At 34.9% G+C, this 15,206-nt stretch overlaps 1 protein-coding gene across 2 annotated transcripts; it reads right to left on the bottom strand.

Moving 5' to 3' along the window:
- Nucleotides 1-303: 303 nt before the first annotated feature.
- Nucleotides 304-6,160, bottom strand: LOC107856879 (uncharacterized isomerase BH0283). 2 transcript variants are annotated; one of them, XM_016701845.2, is made up of 6 exons: nucleotides 5,548-6,160; nucleotides 5,253-5,459; nucleotides 4,144-4,440; nucleotides 1,151-1,312; nucleotides 814-897; nucleotides 304-662 (listed from the first exon to the last, which is right to left on the bottom strand). In XM_016701845.2, exons 1-6 carry the CDS (start codon nucleotides 5,575-5,577, stop codon nucleotides 555-557), a joined length of 888 nt encoding a protein of 295 aa, XP_016557331.2. In that variant the 5' UTR covers nucleotides 5,578-6,160; the 3' UTR covers nucleotides 304-554. The 2 variants fall into 2 exon arrangements, with proteins under 2 accessions (XP_016557331.2, XP_047253008.1); XM_047397052.1 differs by lacking the exon at nucleotides 1,151-1,312.
- Between the last annotated feature and the right edge of the window lie 9,046 nt (nucleotides 6,161-15,206).

Raw genomic sequence — 15,206 nt, 5'->3', positions numbered from 1 at the left:
TATGAAGAAAGATATTGCAGAGTTTGTGGCTAAGTGTTCGAACTGTTAGCAGGTTAAGGTTGAGCATCAACGGCCTAGTAGTATACTTCAGGAGTTTAGCATCCCCATTTAGAAGTGGGAGGTGGTGAATATGAATTTTATGACTTAAATATAGTAAGAAAATCAGGTAAAAATCCTAAAACAACTGACCACTTGGGCAATCCGTTTATAAAATAATTTAATACTGAATACCAAACACATGAAATATCAGCCTTAAGAAAGCTTATGCTTTCCACAATTTCACATTAACAAGGCACGTCTTAATGAGCTTCCATCTCTCTGATCAGATGATGGTTCATAAACAGGAGATTTTTATTAACGAAAGCAAAGCATAGAAACAGATGTTTAAACACACTGGAAACTTACAAAAACAGAAGAATGCTCCAGAAGTCATAGTGGATTACATACCAAAAACCAATTTAGAGATTTTAGACAGTTGAACACATACTTCCGCCACATTATTAACGTCTTGGGATTGTGGCGATGAATAAAGATCATGGACGTCAACTGCTACATTAAACTAGAAGAGAACCTTCCATGACTGCCACCGCTTTCCCTCTGAGAAATACCCTCTGCTTCTCCTCATCTAGACGCAGGTTCAAGACACCTCCTCTAGGTGACGCCTGAACCACAAAACAATACAATCAATTGGGCAAATAGAACTTTGTGGTTAGTATGAGTCCCAAATAACAGAAACTCATGAATAAGAATTTGGTCTGTGCTTTTGGTGGCTGCTGGGCGGGATGACGGTAGTTTTGAGGAAGTAGTAAGTACCTGTAAAGCAACAAACTCACATTTGCCAAGCTTTTTACTCCAATAAGGAGTCAAGGCACAATGAGCACTTCCACAAACAGGATCCTGAAAAGTTATTGTTTGCAAAAACAAAAAAACGTCCAAGAAGAGCACACGTGAGATTGCTAAGACGCATCAGCTATACCAACATATAGATGTTTGTATCCGTAGTTGTCGAAGATATGATAAATAATATTTATATGACTCGCTTAATTATCTAGGTTGTGAAAAATTCAACTCTACCCCTTTCAATGGCTATGATCTGCTTGAATGCAATAATTTATATGCTCACAGTTTATTCTAGTTCTGGGGAAATAACCTCATTGATTCCCAACTTTGGGCAGAAGAAACGGCTATAGAAATCAAAGCCGGAACCCTGTGGGGCAGGTCCAGTTATGATCATTCCTCTGCCGGGGAAATTTTGTATTTGATCAATATGAGGTTGGCATTCGACCACTGCCTCCCATGATGTCAGCAAAATCTGCAAAAACACCATGAAATCATCTTTATATGCTTAGAGGACTAAATTTAATTAGTTAGTGTTAAAGATTAGTGCCTCAAAAGCTGCAGATTAGTTGTACCAGCTGCTGTAAATATAACTTTAAAGTAGGATTTAAATTTATTAAATGAGGCTGCAATCATGCAAAATCAGCTTTATCTTTAGGTCATAATTATTAGAAATAATGATAGCTTATTTTGCTCCTTTTATTGAGTTTTTTCAGTTATGTTGTATAAATGTGGTAGTGATCAATGAAAATTGATAATGCAATCTGCTCTTTCTTTTCTTTGTTAAGATCTGTTTTTCTCTCCAACAGATTGGTATCAAGAATATTGCCATCTTGAGGGACCTATGAGAAGAAAGTGAATAAAAAAGACAAGTTCTTTCTATATAACCATTCTTTAAACTGTTATCTTAAATAGTTTATAGAAAATAAATTCTGAAACAAGCTTTCTAATTCCACCCGTCTTCAATGGTGAGAATTATCAAGCTTGGGCAATTAGAATGACGGTTCGTCTTGAAGCACTAGATCTATGGGAAGCAGTAGAAGAGGACTATGAAGTAACTCCTCTTGGAGATAATCCAACAGTGAATCAGATGAGACATCACAAGGAGAGAAAGACAAGGAAAGCCAAAGCCAAAGCATGCCTTTTCTCTGCGGTATCTCCTTCAATTCTTACCAGAATTATGCAAATGAAGTCCACTGCAGAAATTTGGGAGTATCTTGAAAAAGAATACCAAAGAAATGAAAGAGTGCAGAATATGCAAGTGATGAATCTGATTCGGGAATTTGAAATGAAGAGAATGAAAGAATCAGAAAACATAAAAGATTATGTAGATCAGCTACTTGACTTAGCCAACAAGGTGAGATTGTTTGGTAAGGATTTTACTGATGAAAGAATTGTTCAAAAAATTCTTATCACATTTCCTGAGAACCACAATCTCTTCTTTAGAAAATTCTAAGGATCTATCAAGCATTACCTTGGCAGAACTTGTTAATGTTTTGCAGACATTGGAGCAAAGGAGAATAATGAGGAAAGAAGGTTCTGTTGAAGGTACTTTTCAAGATAAATCACAGAACGAGTCATACAAGGGAAATAAAAGGAACCAGAAGCAAATGCAAGGCAATAATTACAACAATCAGGGAGGAAGTAATCCACCCTGCCCTCATTGGAAAAAGACAAATCACTCTCAACAGAAATGTTGGTGGAGACCAGATGTCAAGTGCAACAAATGTGGTCAACTGGGCCATGGGAGAGGGTATGCAAGTCACAAACGCAACAAGAAGAAGCCAAGGTTGTTGTAAATCAATATGAAGATGAGCAATTGTTTGTAGACCAGATGTCAAGTGCAACAAATGTGATCAACTGGGCCATGCGGAGAGGGTATGCCAGTCACAAATGCAACAAGAAGAAGCCAATGTTGTTGTAAATCAATATGAAGATGAGTAATTGTTTGTAGCAACTTGTTTTGCTAGCAAAAACTCTTTTAAAAATTGGTTGATTGATAGCGGATGCACAAATCAGATCACCAGTGATAAAAAATCTTTAAAGAACTAGATAGATCTGTTATTTCCAAAGTCAAAATTGGAAATGGAGAATATCTTGACGCAAAAGGCAAAGGAACAATTATAATTCAAAACCCTACAGGTTTGAAACTTATAACTAATGTTTTCTTTATTCCCGATCTTGATCAAAACCTCTTAAGTGTTGGGCAGCTACTTGAAAATGGTTTTAAAGTGTTGTTTGAAGTAAAAGCATGTGTCATCAAGGATTCTGATAATAAGGAGATGTTCAAGGTCAATATGAGAGGAATGAGTTTTTCCTTGAATCTATTGGGCGATGAGCAAGCAACAATTGTCAGGTTGGAAAATGATTCCGAGTTACGCAACAAAAGACTCGAACATTATCATCATGATGCCATACTATTCATGAAAGAAAATCAACTAGCAGAAGGTCTCCCGAGCCTTAAGAAAAATCTGCCTGCTTGTGAAGCTTGTCGGTATGGGAAGCAAACAAGGCTTCCTTTTCAGAATTCCTCATGGAGGCCAAAGAATAAGCTGCAACTTGTTCACATGGATGTAGGAGGACCTCAGAAAACATCATCTTTAAAGAAAATCGAACATAAGCTTACAACACCTTATACTCCTCAACAAAACAGAGTAGTGGAAAGGAAAAATAGGATGCTAATGAAGATGACAAGGTGTTTGCTCCATGAAAAAGGGCTACCAATACTGCAGTATTTCTACTAAACAGAATGCCAACTAAGTCTCTACTTAGAGCAAGATTTGAGTTTCTTGGAGAAAGACTTGTTGTTACAGTTCTTGAGTCAAGGAGGAGTGTTAAGATTAGTGTCTCAAAAGCTGCAGATTTGTTGTACCAGTTGCTGTAAATACAACTTTAAAGTAGGATTTAAATTTATTAAATGAGGCTGCAATCATGCAAAATCAGCTTTATTAATTTTGCTTATCTTTAGGTCATAATTATTAGAAATAATGGTAGCTTATTTTACTCCTTTTATTGAACTTTTTCAGTTATGTTGTATACATATGACAATGAAACTTCACAATGCTTTCTGCTCTTTCTTTTCTTTGTTAAGATCTGTTTTTCTCTCCAACAGTTAGCCTACTATGCCTTCTGATGGGATTGAAAGATATTTCCTTTTTGTTCAAATTAATGAAAACTAGAAACTCTTTCTTGCATATCCTTCATGTTTGTACCTTTCTAAAGGAGTCTTTCATGAATTGTTTTACATGAATTTTTATCTTTGACATGCACTTTTGTAAATATATAAACACCAAATCCAATACGTACAAAAAGATCACCCTTCGATGTCTCATTGATCTCAACTGCGGATGCTCCATTCAAGCTTTTTGAAATTGTAGGAATATCGGTAAAATTGGTCGTGCCAACTTGGAGGACAGGAAAATCCAATTCAATTGAGTAACCTGTTGGCTCATCATCCTGAGAATTCGAAGCTTTGGCTTCCGGTACTCTTTTGGCAGTTAGAATTCCTGATCTTGTTGAAAACTCAACAATATCAGTTTTAACCAGGCCATTGGCAAATAGAAAGTGAGCAGCTCCAAGCGTTGCATGTCCACATAGATCTACCTACAAGCAATTAATGACGTTTGCAAATGAAATTCCTTGATAAAAGTAAATTTCTTGAAAAACTCACACTCATTCAGAAGGAAAAATAAGAGAAAGAGTTGGGGTTAGCTTTTCAAAAGAAGTGCTAGATGAGGCTTAAAATGGTAGTGAGCATTCACCTGGTTAAGTGGCTCCGCATTCTAATGTTGCCTTAATAAACACTTTCAGCTTCATGGATTTTCATTTTTCCCAGTTTTCCAGTAACCAATTTTTGAGAGAATTGGTTTTGTAGGTCACCAAAATTTTTCGTTTTATGGACTTCTAATAATAGTCACTTTCACACATAAGATCTGAAAAAGTCATTTTCTTTTATTCATTTTGTATGTGGCCAAGAGATCTCATTTCCTCCAAATTTTCACTAAGATGAGCTCCAAACTTTATTCTCTAGTTTCTTCCATCAAAATACACTTTCGAGTTTAAACAACATGATAAGCTCAGAAAAGGGCAACCCGCAAGAAAGAATAACACTAAAAACAGTTAAGCAATGCATAAAGCTTTTTTTTTTCTCCAATACACCCTCATAAATAGAACCTAATATGAAGAGTAAAGTGAGATCATTGCCTCATTTCTATTGTAAAATCAAAGAACAAAAACAAAATCAAATGTTTATCGGTTCCGCAGCGCAGATAACATACCCAGTTACTAGCCTTCCCCTGGATTATACCATCTTCCTAATAAAACTAAAAGTGGGAATCAGTTTTGGGGGGATTTTAACTTTAATTGAATAACATTTGTTTGAATATTAATGAAACGCAGACGGGAAGAAGTTGAACCTCATTAACTGGAGTGAACCAACGAAGGCCAAATCTGGGATTTGTTTTTGTGGGCTCATTCACTTCATTAAGCGAAGTGAGATAAGCAGTTTGGGAGACATTGAACTCCGCAGCAACAGATTGTAGCCATTTATCATCTTTCTCTTCCTCCAGCACACATACAGCAGCCGGGTTCCCTTTAAATGCTGTATCAGTGAAGGCATCCACCTGAGTAAGTTGAAAAAAAAATGCAATTAATTATTTGCTAATTGAATAATGAAAATAGTAGTACTCAATGGGGATTAAGAGAGATTACCACAACGTATTTCACCAGCTTCTTGGCCATTGTACAAAGCAAACAAAGATTAGTCAAGAATTGTAATTAGTAGCCTGGTATTAGCAATGACATATAGAGGATATTACAGTCAATAAAGCAGCTATTGGGTCACTTGGTCAATGGGTGGGTCGGTGGTTCTTGGGGATCAAGTTACCAAATTATCAATTTGTAATTGCCAACCTTTTCTTTGTTGTTGTTTCTTCTTGACTAATGTATTAGTCTTCGTTGGCGTCTCGGTAATTTAATCTTTTTGGAATCTATAGTGTAAGTTAATCTGATTACATCATCGTCATTTTGAACAAATACTGATCTCATTTTGGTACTAATACATTTGCTGGTTTACAAAATATACATAATGAAACAGGACATACAAATAGTAACTACTGGTCAATGAAACAACCTTTTGATCGCCTTTTGCTTGACCGCTTAATATACATCATCTTCATATTTGTTTAATTCCATCTGTGCTGATCTGTATCCACAAGCACAGTAATACGTACCAGAGGAATGTTTCTACGTGCTCACAAAGCCAACTTTGAGTAACCAAGATTTACATCTTTATTACCATCATTTACTCTATACTATCTTAATTCCTATAATTGGGACGTTGGCAGACATCACCTTTGACATATAAATATATCATCTTATGTTTTTGGTTGAGATTAAAAATATATAGTCATTCTTCTTCTTCCTCCTCATTTTATCTAGCGGGGTTTTCAATTTTATTGAATCTCTATTGGTTTATGCTAGGCTCCTAGTTTATATTAGAAGAGTTCGTTAAACCCTGAGGATACACCTATATTAGGTGAATTTTATTGAATCTTTGTTAGTTTATGACTCCTAATTTATATTCAAAGAGTTTGTTAAATCCTAGAGATATACTTATACCGGTGAAATATCTTAGGAACAGTGTCCGTCATGCCTCAAACTATGTAGTGTTCATGAAAAATATATTTTACTAAGATTTTCAACACCAAGTTTGATGCGCATTAAAATTGAGACATTTTAATCTATAATATATTAAGACTTAAGTCATCGTCAGACCCTCAAACTTGTCCCGAAAATTCACTTAGACCTCTCAACTAAGGTCTGTACCTATCAGGTCCTCAACTGCTAAAATTGATACCTATCAGGCACAAATTGCTGATTTGGCAAGGAAAGTGTTTAGGCGCGTGAATATAAGAGCAAAAATTATTTTACTTTTTTTAATTAAAAAATCTATACTTTAATTATTTTATTAATATAATTTTATAATAACAATAATTTTTTATTTTTTTTTTAAAAAGAAAAGCACCCCCACCACCCCACCCCCAAGCCGTTGTCTTCACCAAGCATACCCACCCCCAAGCCGAGAAAATGAAAATGGTCACGGAAATTACCTTCAAAGCTATGGCAAAGTCATTGAAGTTGGAAGAATATTGCTTCTTGAAACACATATTTTGTTTAAAAATTTTGAAAACAAAATGGAAAATGAATCTAAAATGGAAGTGAGGGTGAAATGAAGAACTCATAGCAGCCATGGGAGTGAGGGGGAAATGGAAAATGCTGCAAAACAAGAAAATGGGTAAAAATAATTTTCCGACAAAACTCCATGTTTTTCGATAAGCTTAGTATGAATTTGAAATTACTTTCTTTGAAATTATTAAAGAATTCAAAGTAAGAAAGTGTGTCATAAAAGTTTATATTTAAAATTAATTTGAAAAAAATTGAGTGGTGTGATTAGGAGAAAAGAATAACAAAGGCAAAAAATGAAGAAGAAAATGGGGAAGAAGATGAAGAGAGCGTGGGGGCGGGGGCGGGTAGGGGGGGTATGACATTTATTTTATTTTATTTTTTTAAAAAATTATAATTATTTTTTAATAATTATTTGGGCCCTCAATGCCACATATCATCATTTAATTGGTCGTTTTTGCCATGTCATGGCAAGTGTAATACACATTCACATTTGTTGCTAATTAACAAAATGTGCCTAATAGGAATAATTTTCTATACAGTATAAGAGTTCAAAAGATATAGGCCTTAGTTGAGGGGTCTAACTGAATTTTCAGGACAAATTTGAGGGTCTGTTGATGACTTAAGCTTATATTAAATGTGTGAAGACCCTTAGAAAAGTGATTTAAATTTTTTACCCTTCATTAAAATCTCCTTAACAGACAAAATTATCCTTTCACTACTTTTTTCAAATTATTATTTAATTTTATTATGTTAACTAATTTAATTTATGAGTCCTTTTAAATGTAGGATTTATTAGGAATAAAATTAGTTTAGGTATAAAATTCATGTAATATTCTTCAATTTAGGTAAATTAATTTTCCTCACCTATTTTAACAAGGCATTAGTTATGTAATTTTTTTCTTTCATTGTTTTGAAAGTATAGTTATATATATACAACAATCAAAATAGCTAATTTATCCTTTATATATATATATATACACACACACACGTACACTTGACTAGTTTTAATAAAAATAAATAAAGTTCAAGTCAAAGTTTAATATTTTAAACAGGCCTAGGTTAATGCGTGCATAACTCTTCGAAAGCTGAGCTTTCATGCCAAAAAGGCTCTTTTCAAGATTTATTTTGTCATTTAGACAAAAGTCTTGAAAAATTGGTTATATACTCACTTTAATTCACCTCATCATCCAATCTTTCCAACTTATCAAATTCACCCATAAGTTTTTAATAATACACTTCAACCCACTTCATCATCCATAATTGTATAATACAAAAATATCTTGGTGTCAAAAAATAATTAAAAAAATCCAAAGCTTAAAATAAGAGATTTTTTTCCTTCAAAAAGCTTCAATTTAGGGTACTTTTTCGACGTTATTTTTCGACGATTATCTCTAAATCAATCCACAAATATCATAAGCTTGTCCATTGCATCCATTATTACCCCATTTGTTTGATATCTTCTTAAACACTCTTTCTATCATTGTTAAAAAGCTTTAAATCACTCACATTACTCAAAACTTCTTTAGAAAGTACATTACAGTAGCTCAGGCGACTCCAAGTTCATTTCTCTATTCCATAAACCCAACAATAATTAATTAGACATAATATTTACATTTTAAAAGTTTTTGTACGAATATCTGCGTAGTCACCGACCAGTCATCGACCATGTATATATCCTGGCATAGACCATCAGCATAATCGATCATCGATCAAAGTTTAATTCTAGAATGTCTATTGCAGAATTTGTTCTGATTTCTAGTGATTTCATGGGAAAATGGGAGGAGACTCCCAAATGTTAGAAATGAAATCTTTTACCAAGGTGACACTGCCCATTGTTGTTCGCCGCAATGGTTCATACGAAGACTTTATTGCAAGCATAATGGAGAGTGGAGATCAATATTGCATACTGAGCAACGTGGTGATTAGTTACCTAATGCATTTGAGGGAAAAGGTGCATCCTACGATCATAAATAATGATATATGTGTGTCGTTGTACATGATGGATGTTGATGCAGATGGTTTTAGGCCTATTTTAAGGATAAATGTAGTTGAGAGGACCTTTGAGGGACCGCTGAATTCATCACTACCCCCACCTCGGTGACCGACAGTCGATGATGATTTGAATAATTATGAGAACGATGACGATCATCCAATTAATATGGAAGATGATTGTATGTATATAGAAGATGTTTCATCGGACTCGTAAGATGTGTAAGAATATTATGGAACGAGATCACAACCAAGACATTCCTTCACCGATGGAACCAATTTCTATTAGGATCAAACATTGGCCGACAAGAAAGAGCTCCAAATACTACTAGACGGAATATCGGTGAGGCAGTCTTTTAATTATTTTATAGAGAAGAGCTGCACCAAATTGTTGAAGGCAAAATATGTATCTCGTGGTTGCGGCTGGTTGTTACGGGCAAAGAAGTATGAATCCTCGAACAGATTTCGCATATATAAGTATGTTGGGCTCTACACGTGCGGTGTTGAACAGGCCACGAGTAGGCATAAAAGAATCTCATCCGAATTAATTGTTTCACTATGTGTAAATCATTTTTGGGATGGTAAAGGTCCAAGTATAAGAGAAATTCAGAGGGTTGTATTTAGGGAGATGCATTGCAACACAAATTATTGGATGTGTTGGAAAAGAAGTATAATTGCGCAAAACATCATTCGCGAGACACCGGAGCATGGATGTGTTTGCTTGCCGACTTTTTTCCCACATGGTGGAGTTATTGAATCCCAGATCTTCTTACTCTATCGTGGGAAACAAGATGGATGGATCGTTTATTTACTACCTTTTAGCATTCGGAGCTTGCATACGGGGATATGTCCACATAAGAAAGGTAATTATCATCGATGGCACACATTTGTATGACAAGTACGGGGGTGTGTTGCTAAGTGCCATTGCACAGACACCAAAAATTATATCTTTCCAATTGCCTTTTGTGTTGTGGATAAAGAGAGCAATGATTCTTGGACTTTCTTCTTTGAGAAGATGAAGTCTATAGTAAAAGATGAACCGGATCTATGTGTCATCTCCGATAGGCACATTAGCATTGATAATGCCTTCTCTTGTGTCTACAGTTATGCACATCATGGACTTTGCATGAGCCACCTCACTGAAATTTTTGTGTAAATCAGCATTGTGGAGAACATATTTATCTATTCCACGCCGTAACAAAGGCTTATTCTTGATGAGTTTAGCGAGCATTTTGCAGAATTGAAGAATAATTGCCCTGAGGAAGCATATGTCCTTGAAAATGTGCTTGGTTTTGAGAAATGGAGTAGTGCAAACTTCCCGAGCAATAGGTACGATGTGATGACCACAAGCATTATTGAGTCGCTCAACTCGGTGTTAACGGATGAAAGGGAGTACCCTGTGTCATACATATTTAATTCAATTGCTAGAAAATTTGGTCAAAGTTTAGGGAGCGACATGCCTTTGTCGACAGTACAAAAAATAATTTGGTGCCTTGTGCGAAAAAATCCTAAAAGATAATAAGAGTACGAGCGATTCCTTGTATGTGACTAATGCAAACGGGGGTCTCGACCAATTCACCGTGTTTGACAATGGTGTTACTGCTAAGGTCAATCTTTTGGTGAGAAGTTGTTCTTGTAGGAAATATGACTTGGTAAAAATATCGTACGTACATGTGATGGCCGCTTTGCGAGCAAAGTATGGTGATGGTAAAGTTTATGGTAATTCCATCTACGAGTACTCTTCGCTAATTTATAAAGTTGAAACTTACCTCTTCGCGTATTCTGAATCTATTAACGTTGTCCCTCCAGAGTTCGAATGGACTGTGCCACAAGAATTACAAGACACTAAGATCCTTCCACCTCATAAGATCCCAAACTCAGAAGGAAGAAAGTCAAATGCGTTAAGGGCGTCGGTGAGATATTTAAGTCTAAAAGGAGGAATAAGTGTTCAATATGCCAGAAATTCGAGCACAAAAGAACCACATGTAGCATGGCCAACAAATGTTAGATAGACTTTTTTTCTTCAGTTGTAAAGCTACTATTTTGGGGGTTAAATATGCATTTCTGTAGAATTTAACGTTTAGTTGTAATCGACTTAAAGCTTTGTCTACGGTAGACACCATTATTCTATAATATATCTTTTACACGGTCTATTAAATATTTTGTAATGGTTATATGATTACTCATCAAACAAGTTATGCGGGTCTTTTTACCGCTATATCTCTCCAATCGATGCATTGAATCATCATTTCCTGTTCCCAATTAATTAAAAGCTGTAAACACGTCTATTCACATAAAAACTGCTGGTATATGCAAGGTTATCCTTTTTTATTCCCACACATGTCGATTTATCATTGGTTGGGAATATGAAACAACGCCTTCTATGAGTCTACAAGTACAGTGACTATTTCTATGTAAGCATTCAGTTCTACCTAAACCCAAAACTTCAAAAACCCTATTCTTCTTCTTCATCAAACTACAATCATGCCTCGCAGAAAAAATTCCTCTACCCCCCATCAGACGAGTTCCCCCAAGACACTACGATCTACTACTCTTAAGGAATAATTTTGATTGGCTTTTCCATGGCCTGGGAGAAGACCGCGCCTACTTGGAGTGTGAGCTTCGTTGTATTGCTCGTTCCCTGAGGACAATTCTGGAGAGGCTAGGAATGGACGGCACCGACTATATTACCCCTCCCCCCTCCATCATCCCCTTAAATTTAGTTTAGGTTTTTATTTTAGTTTATGCTTATAAGTTTTTGGTATTGTTCATTGTAGAAGAAGCTTTCTTGGTAGGATTGTTGTTAGAAGGAAGTTTCTTCTTTTTTGCCTTTTTTGTTATTTTTGATAATGGAAAATATATGTAATGCAATGAATAGAATGAATATAAGTATTTCTATTTCTAAATTATGTTTTTTCTGTTTTTTGTGGTTGTTGCTTTTTGTGTTGGTTATTCTTTTGTACAACCATCTTTTAAAATTTTTATTCCTTGTTCAATGAACATAACTGTAGATTAACTTGATTAAATTCACGGAGAGTACAAAATGATATATAGTCTTCATCGATCTTAGACTTCATCACTTCTCGATCAAACATAAGAGTCGATTGTAGACCATATGAATCAATGGGCCATCAGTAGCTTGTAGCTTGAAAGAATATAATTAAATTAAAAAAAGTTTAAATAGATAATCACATAATTTCGGGCTGGTGAAAGAAAATAATTAAATTAAAAGATATAAACAGATAATAACATGTTTTGCGGCTGGTGAAAGAAAATAATTAAATTAAAACAGATAATCACATGTTTTGGGGCTGGTGGAAGAAAATAATTAAATTTTAAAAAGTTTAAAAACATAATCACATGATTTGAGGGTGGTGAAAGAAAATAATTAACATAAAAAAGGTTTAAACAGATAATCACATGATTTGGGGGTGGTTAAACAAACAATCTTGAACTGTTGGTGACACTTAATAGACTGCCATCGATATTGACCCATGTCAAATCCATGTAAAAAATATACTTGTGCTTTGAGGGTCTGTTGATTCAATTGGTCTACCGTAGACTTACTCTTTGTGTAGAGTACCGATTGGTCTATGTATCATTCATAGATCGCGTAGATATATGTATAAGGTAATAGACCTTCGCTTGAATGTTATTTAAAAATAAATAAATAAATTAAAAATAAATGTAGTGTAGATTTCTACACATATGAAGGAGTGTAAACAAGTCACATAATCATATTAGAGCTTATACAAATTAGGGATGGTGAATTAAGGAGTGTTTGAATTAGTAGTGGTTGAACAAACAATATCTTAAGAGTAATGTTTCTCAAATCACAAGTATGTTTTAAGGATGTTGATTGTATTTGATGACTACCCATTCCACATGCTCCTTCAATCACCACCCCCAAATCAAAAGAGTATGTGGAAGGGATAATACTCACAAAAATACCTGAACTTTGATCGAATTTTTAGTTGAGCATACTGAACTTTGCGGGGGTCCTATTATCCCTTAGAATTTTTTTTTCGTATTTTAATGACATATATCTGTCCACTTGGACACGTGTAAATATGAGGTTGGCGCGTGTATTACATGCATCAATACACGGGTAAAAATGAGATTGACGCATGTATTACACGCGCTAGCTGCCGAAACTGAGTATAGAGTTTTGAGAGAAATTAAATTCACTTTAAAAAGTCTAGGGGTAATAGAAATCCCGCAAAATTCAGTATGCTCAACTGAAAATTTGATCAAAATTTAGATATTTTTGTGAGTATCCCTATTTGAAATGGATAGTAGTTGAACAATCATTACATAATTGGATGGCATATTATGTTTATTCATGTTGTCGGTTGGCAGATAAATATCAATTGAAATTAATAAATAGTGGGATGTTTTAATAAAATATAAAAATTTGAGATAAAGTAAAAGTTCCCACAAAAATAAATTTTGAACTAGAAACTAATTTATTTTTAGTTTTAAGTTTTTAGGAATTTGAGTTTCATAGTAAAAATATTTTCCACTAGTTAAATCATAAATGGGCAACCATTTTTTGCGAAGATTTTTCTGAGAAACTAGTCTACTTTTTATGAGCAAAGGGGTTAAAATAGTTCCAAATTTATCCGTCTCTTTAAAAGGTTGGTCGCCGCCGCGTGGGGTTGCTTTAATTTAGGATTAATAGGTGAATTAGGGTTTTCTTTGATATAGACATGATTTACATGGATGCTGTAGAACATGGTGGTTACAGGTATAATGAATTTAGGGGTCGTCAGGCTGAGTTCGAGGTTGATACAAATGAATTAGGACTGACGATCGGGATTTTGATAGGGATCGAGATAGTGGTAGGTTGAGAGACAAGAAGGATGTAAAAGAAAGGGATATGATACATGTAGACACGTAATTTCGTCCCTCCCCGATGTTGTTTTACCCATTTTTACCTTATCCTACCCATGTAATTACATCCCACAAAAATACAAAAAAATAACTCTCAACAAAATCCCTAACAAACTTTTATTCTTTTTAACATCCTAACAATCCTTTCAATTAAAATAAGACAAATAACCCTTCTCCCAACCCCCACCCACGTGACTCCCTCCCTTTTTCTTGGCCATAAAGAAAATGCACACACCTAGGAAGTTTCCAAGAATGACCCTATTCACACAATACAGAGGATATCAGTATATATGTACGCACAGTAATATTCAGGGAGGATCTTCTTCTTCTAAAAAAATTAACCATACATAGGAGCTCAACAAAAAAAAAAATCTCCATCTTCATCATTCATACCTACAACAATCACTTCTGTAAGATCCCCCCACCCACACGAATCTCGCACACACACACCTGGAAGCGGGGAAAACAAACGGAAGAAAAAATAGAGCGATTGAAGTGGGTTTGAGGTAGATATGGCCGGAATCTGACTGTTGTTACTTGATTTTGTCACTGTCAGCTCATCGTAGTTTAGATTCTTTAGTTTTCAAGCTTTTTCTGACCATCTGTCTTAGCTTTCCGACGAAATTTGTCATTGAAATCCACTTCAATTCATCGATCTCGGCCAAACCGATCCTGAAATCCCAAAGTTTTCTCAGTTTTCCTGTTGTTCATAGGTAAATCTGTTCGTAAACATTGAATTTCACTTGAATCTATTTAGCTCCGATTGGTTTGCCATTGCTGCCCGAGTTCGCTAGCATATAGTTTTTCTCGAATTCATTTTTGTTTTACAAATTTTGGTGTTGGGGGTTCTTTTGTTTCTTATCGTGGTTAAGTGATTAATATTTGGGGCTTTGGGTTCTCTTCATCCCAACTGGTTTATCTCATTCAAAACTTGAATATCAAGTTTTCAAACTCCTCAGTCCCGAGTAGGTGTTCGTTGTTGCTGAGGTGTTTCTATCAGAGGTTTTGCAGCTGGGTTTTCTTAAATATTACTGTCAACGAAAGTTTATCATCGAAAGGTCCAATCTATCTCTTCTTCATCTTGTCATATATGTTCGATTTAGTGTGAGACATGATTGAACATTGAGTGATATTGATTTGTTCTACTTTATTGCATTGAAGAAATAGTTGTGGATTGTTGAAATCGTGATTTTGATTGTTCAAATTTTGTGTTAAAAAAAGGATTTGAGGGGTGAGAATTGAAAGATTGATAAAAAGGATAGATTCATTTTAATTTTGATTTACTGTCGATATAAAACGCG

This window comes from Capsicum annuum, chromosome 9 (assembly GCF_002878395.1).
Source record: "Capsicum annuum cultivar UCD-10X-F1 chromosome 9, UCD10Xv1.1, whole genome shotgun sequence".
Taxonomy (NCBI): Eukaryota; Viridiplantae; Streptophyta; class Magnoliopsida; order Solanales; family Solanaceae; genus Capsicum; species Capsicum annuum.
Note: the sequence above shows the minus strand (reverse complement) of the source record. Positions and strands in the feature narration are given on the sequence as shown.

Coding starts and splice junctions, on each gene's coding strand:
- LOC107856879 (XM_016701845.2), bottom strand. CDS start 5,577: ATGGCCAAGAAGCTGGTGAAATACGTTGTG. Junction 1,313..4,143: donor CATCGAAGGGTGATCTTTTT/GTACGTATTGGA, acceptor GTGTTTTTGCAG/ATTTTGCTGACATCATGGGA. Junction 663..813: donor GTGAGTTTGTTGCTTTACAG/GTACTTACTACT, acceptor TTTGTGGTTCAG/GCGTCACCTAGAGGAGGTGT.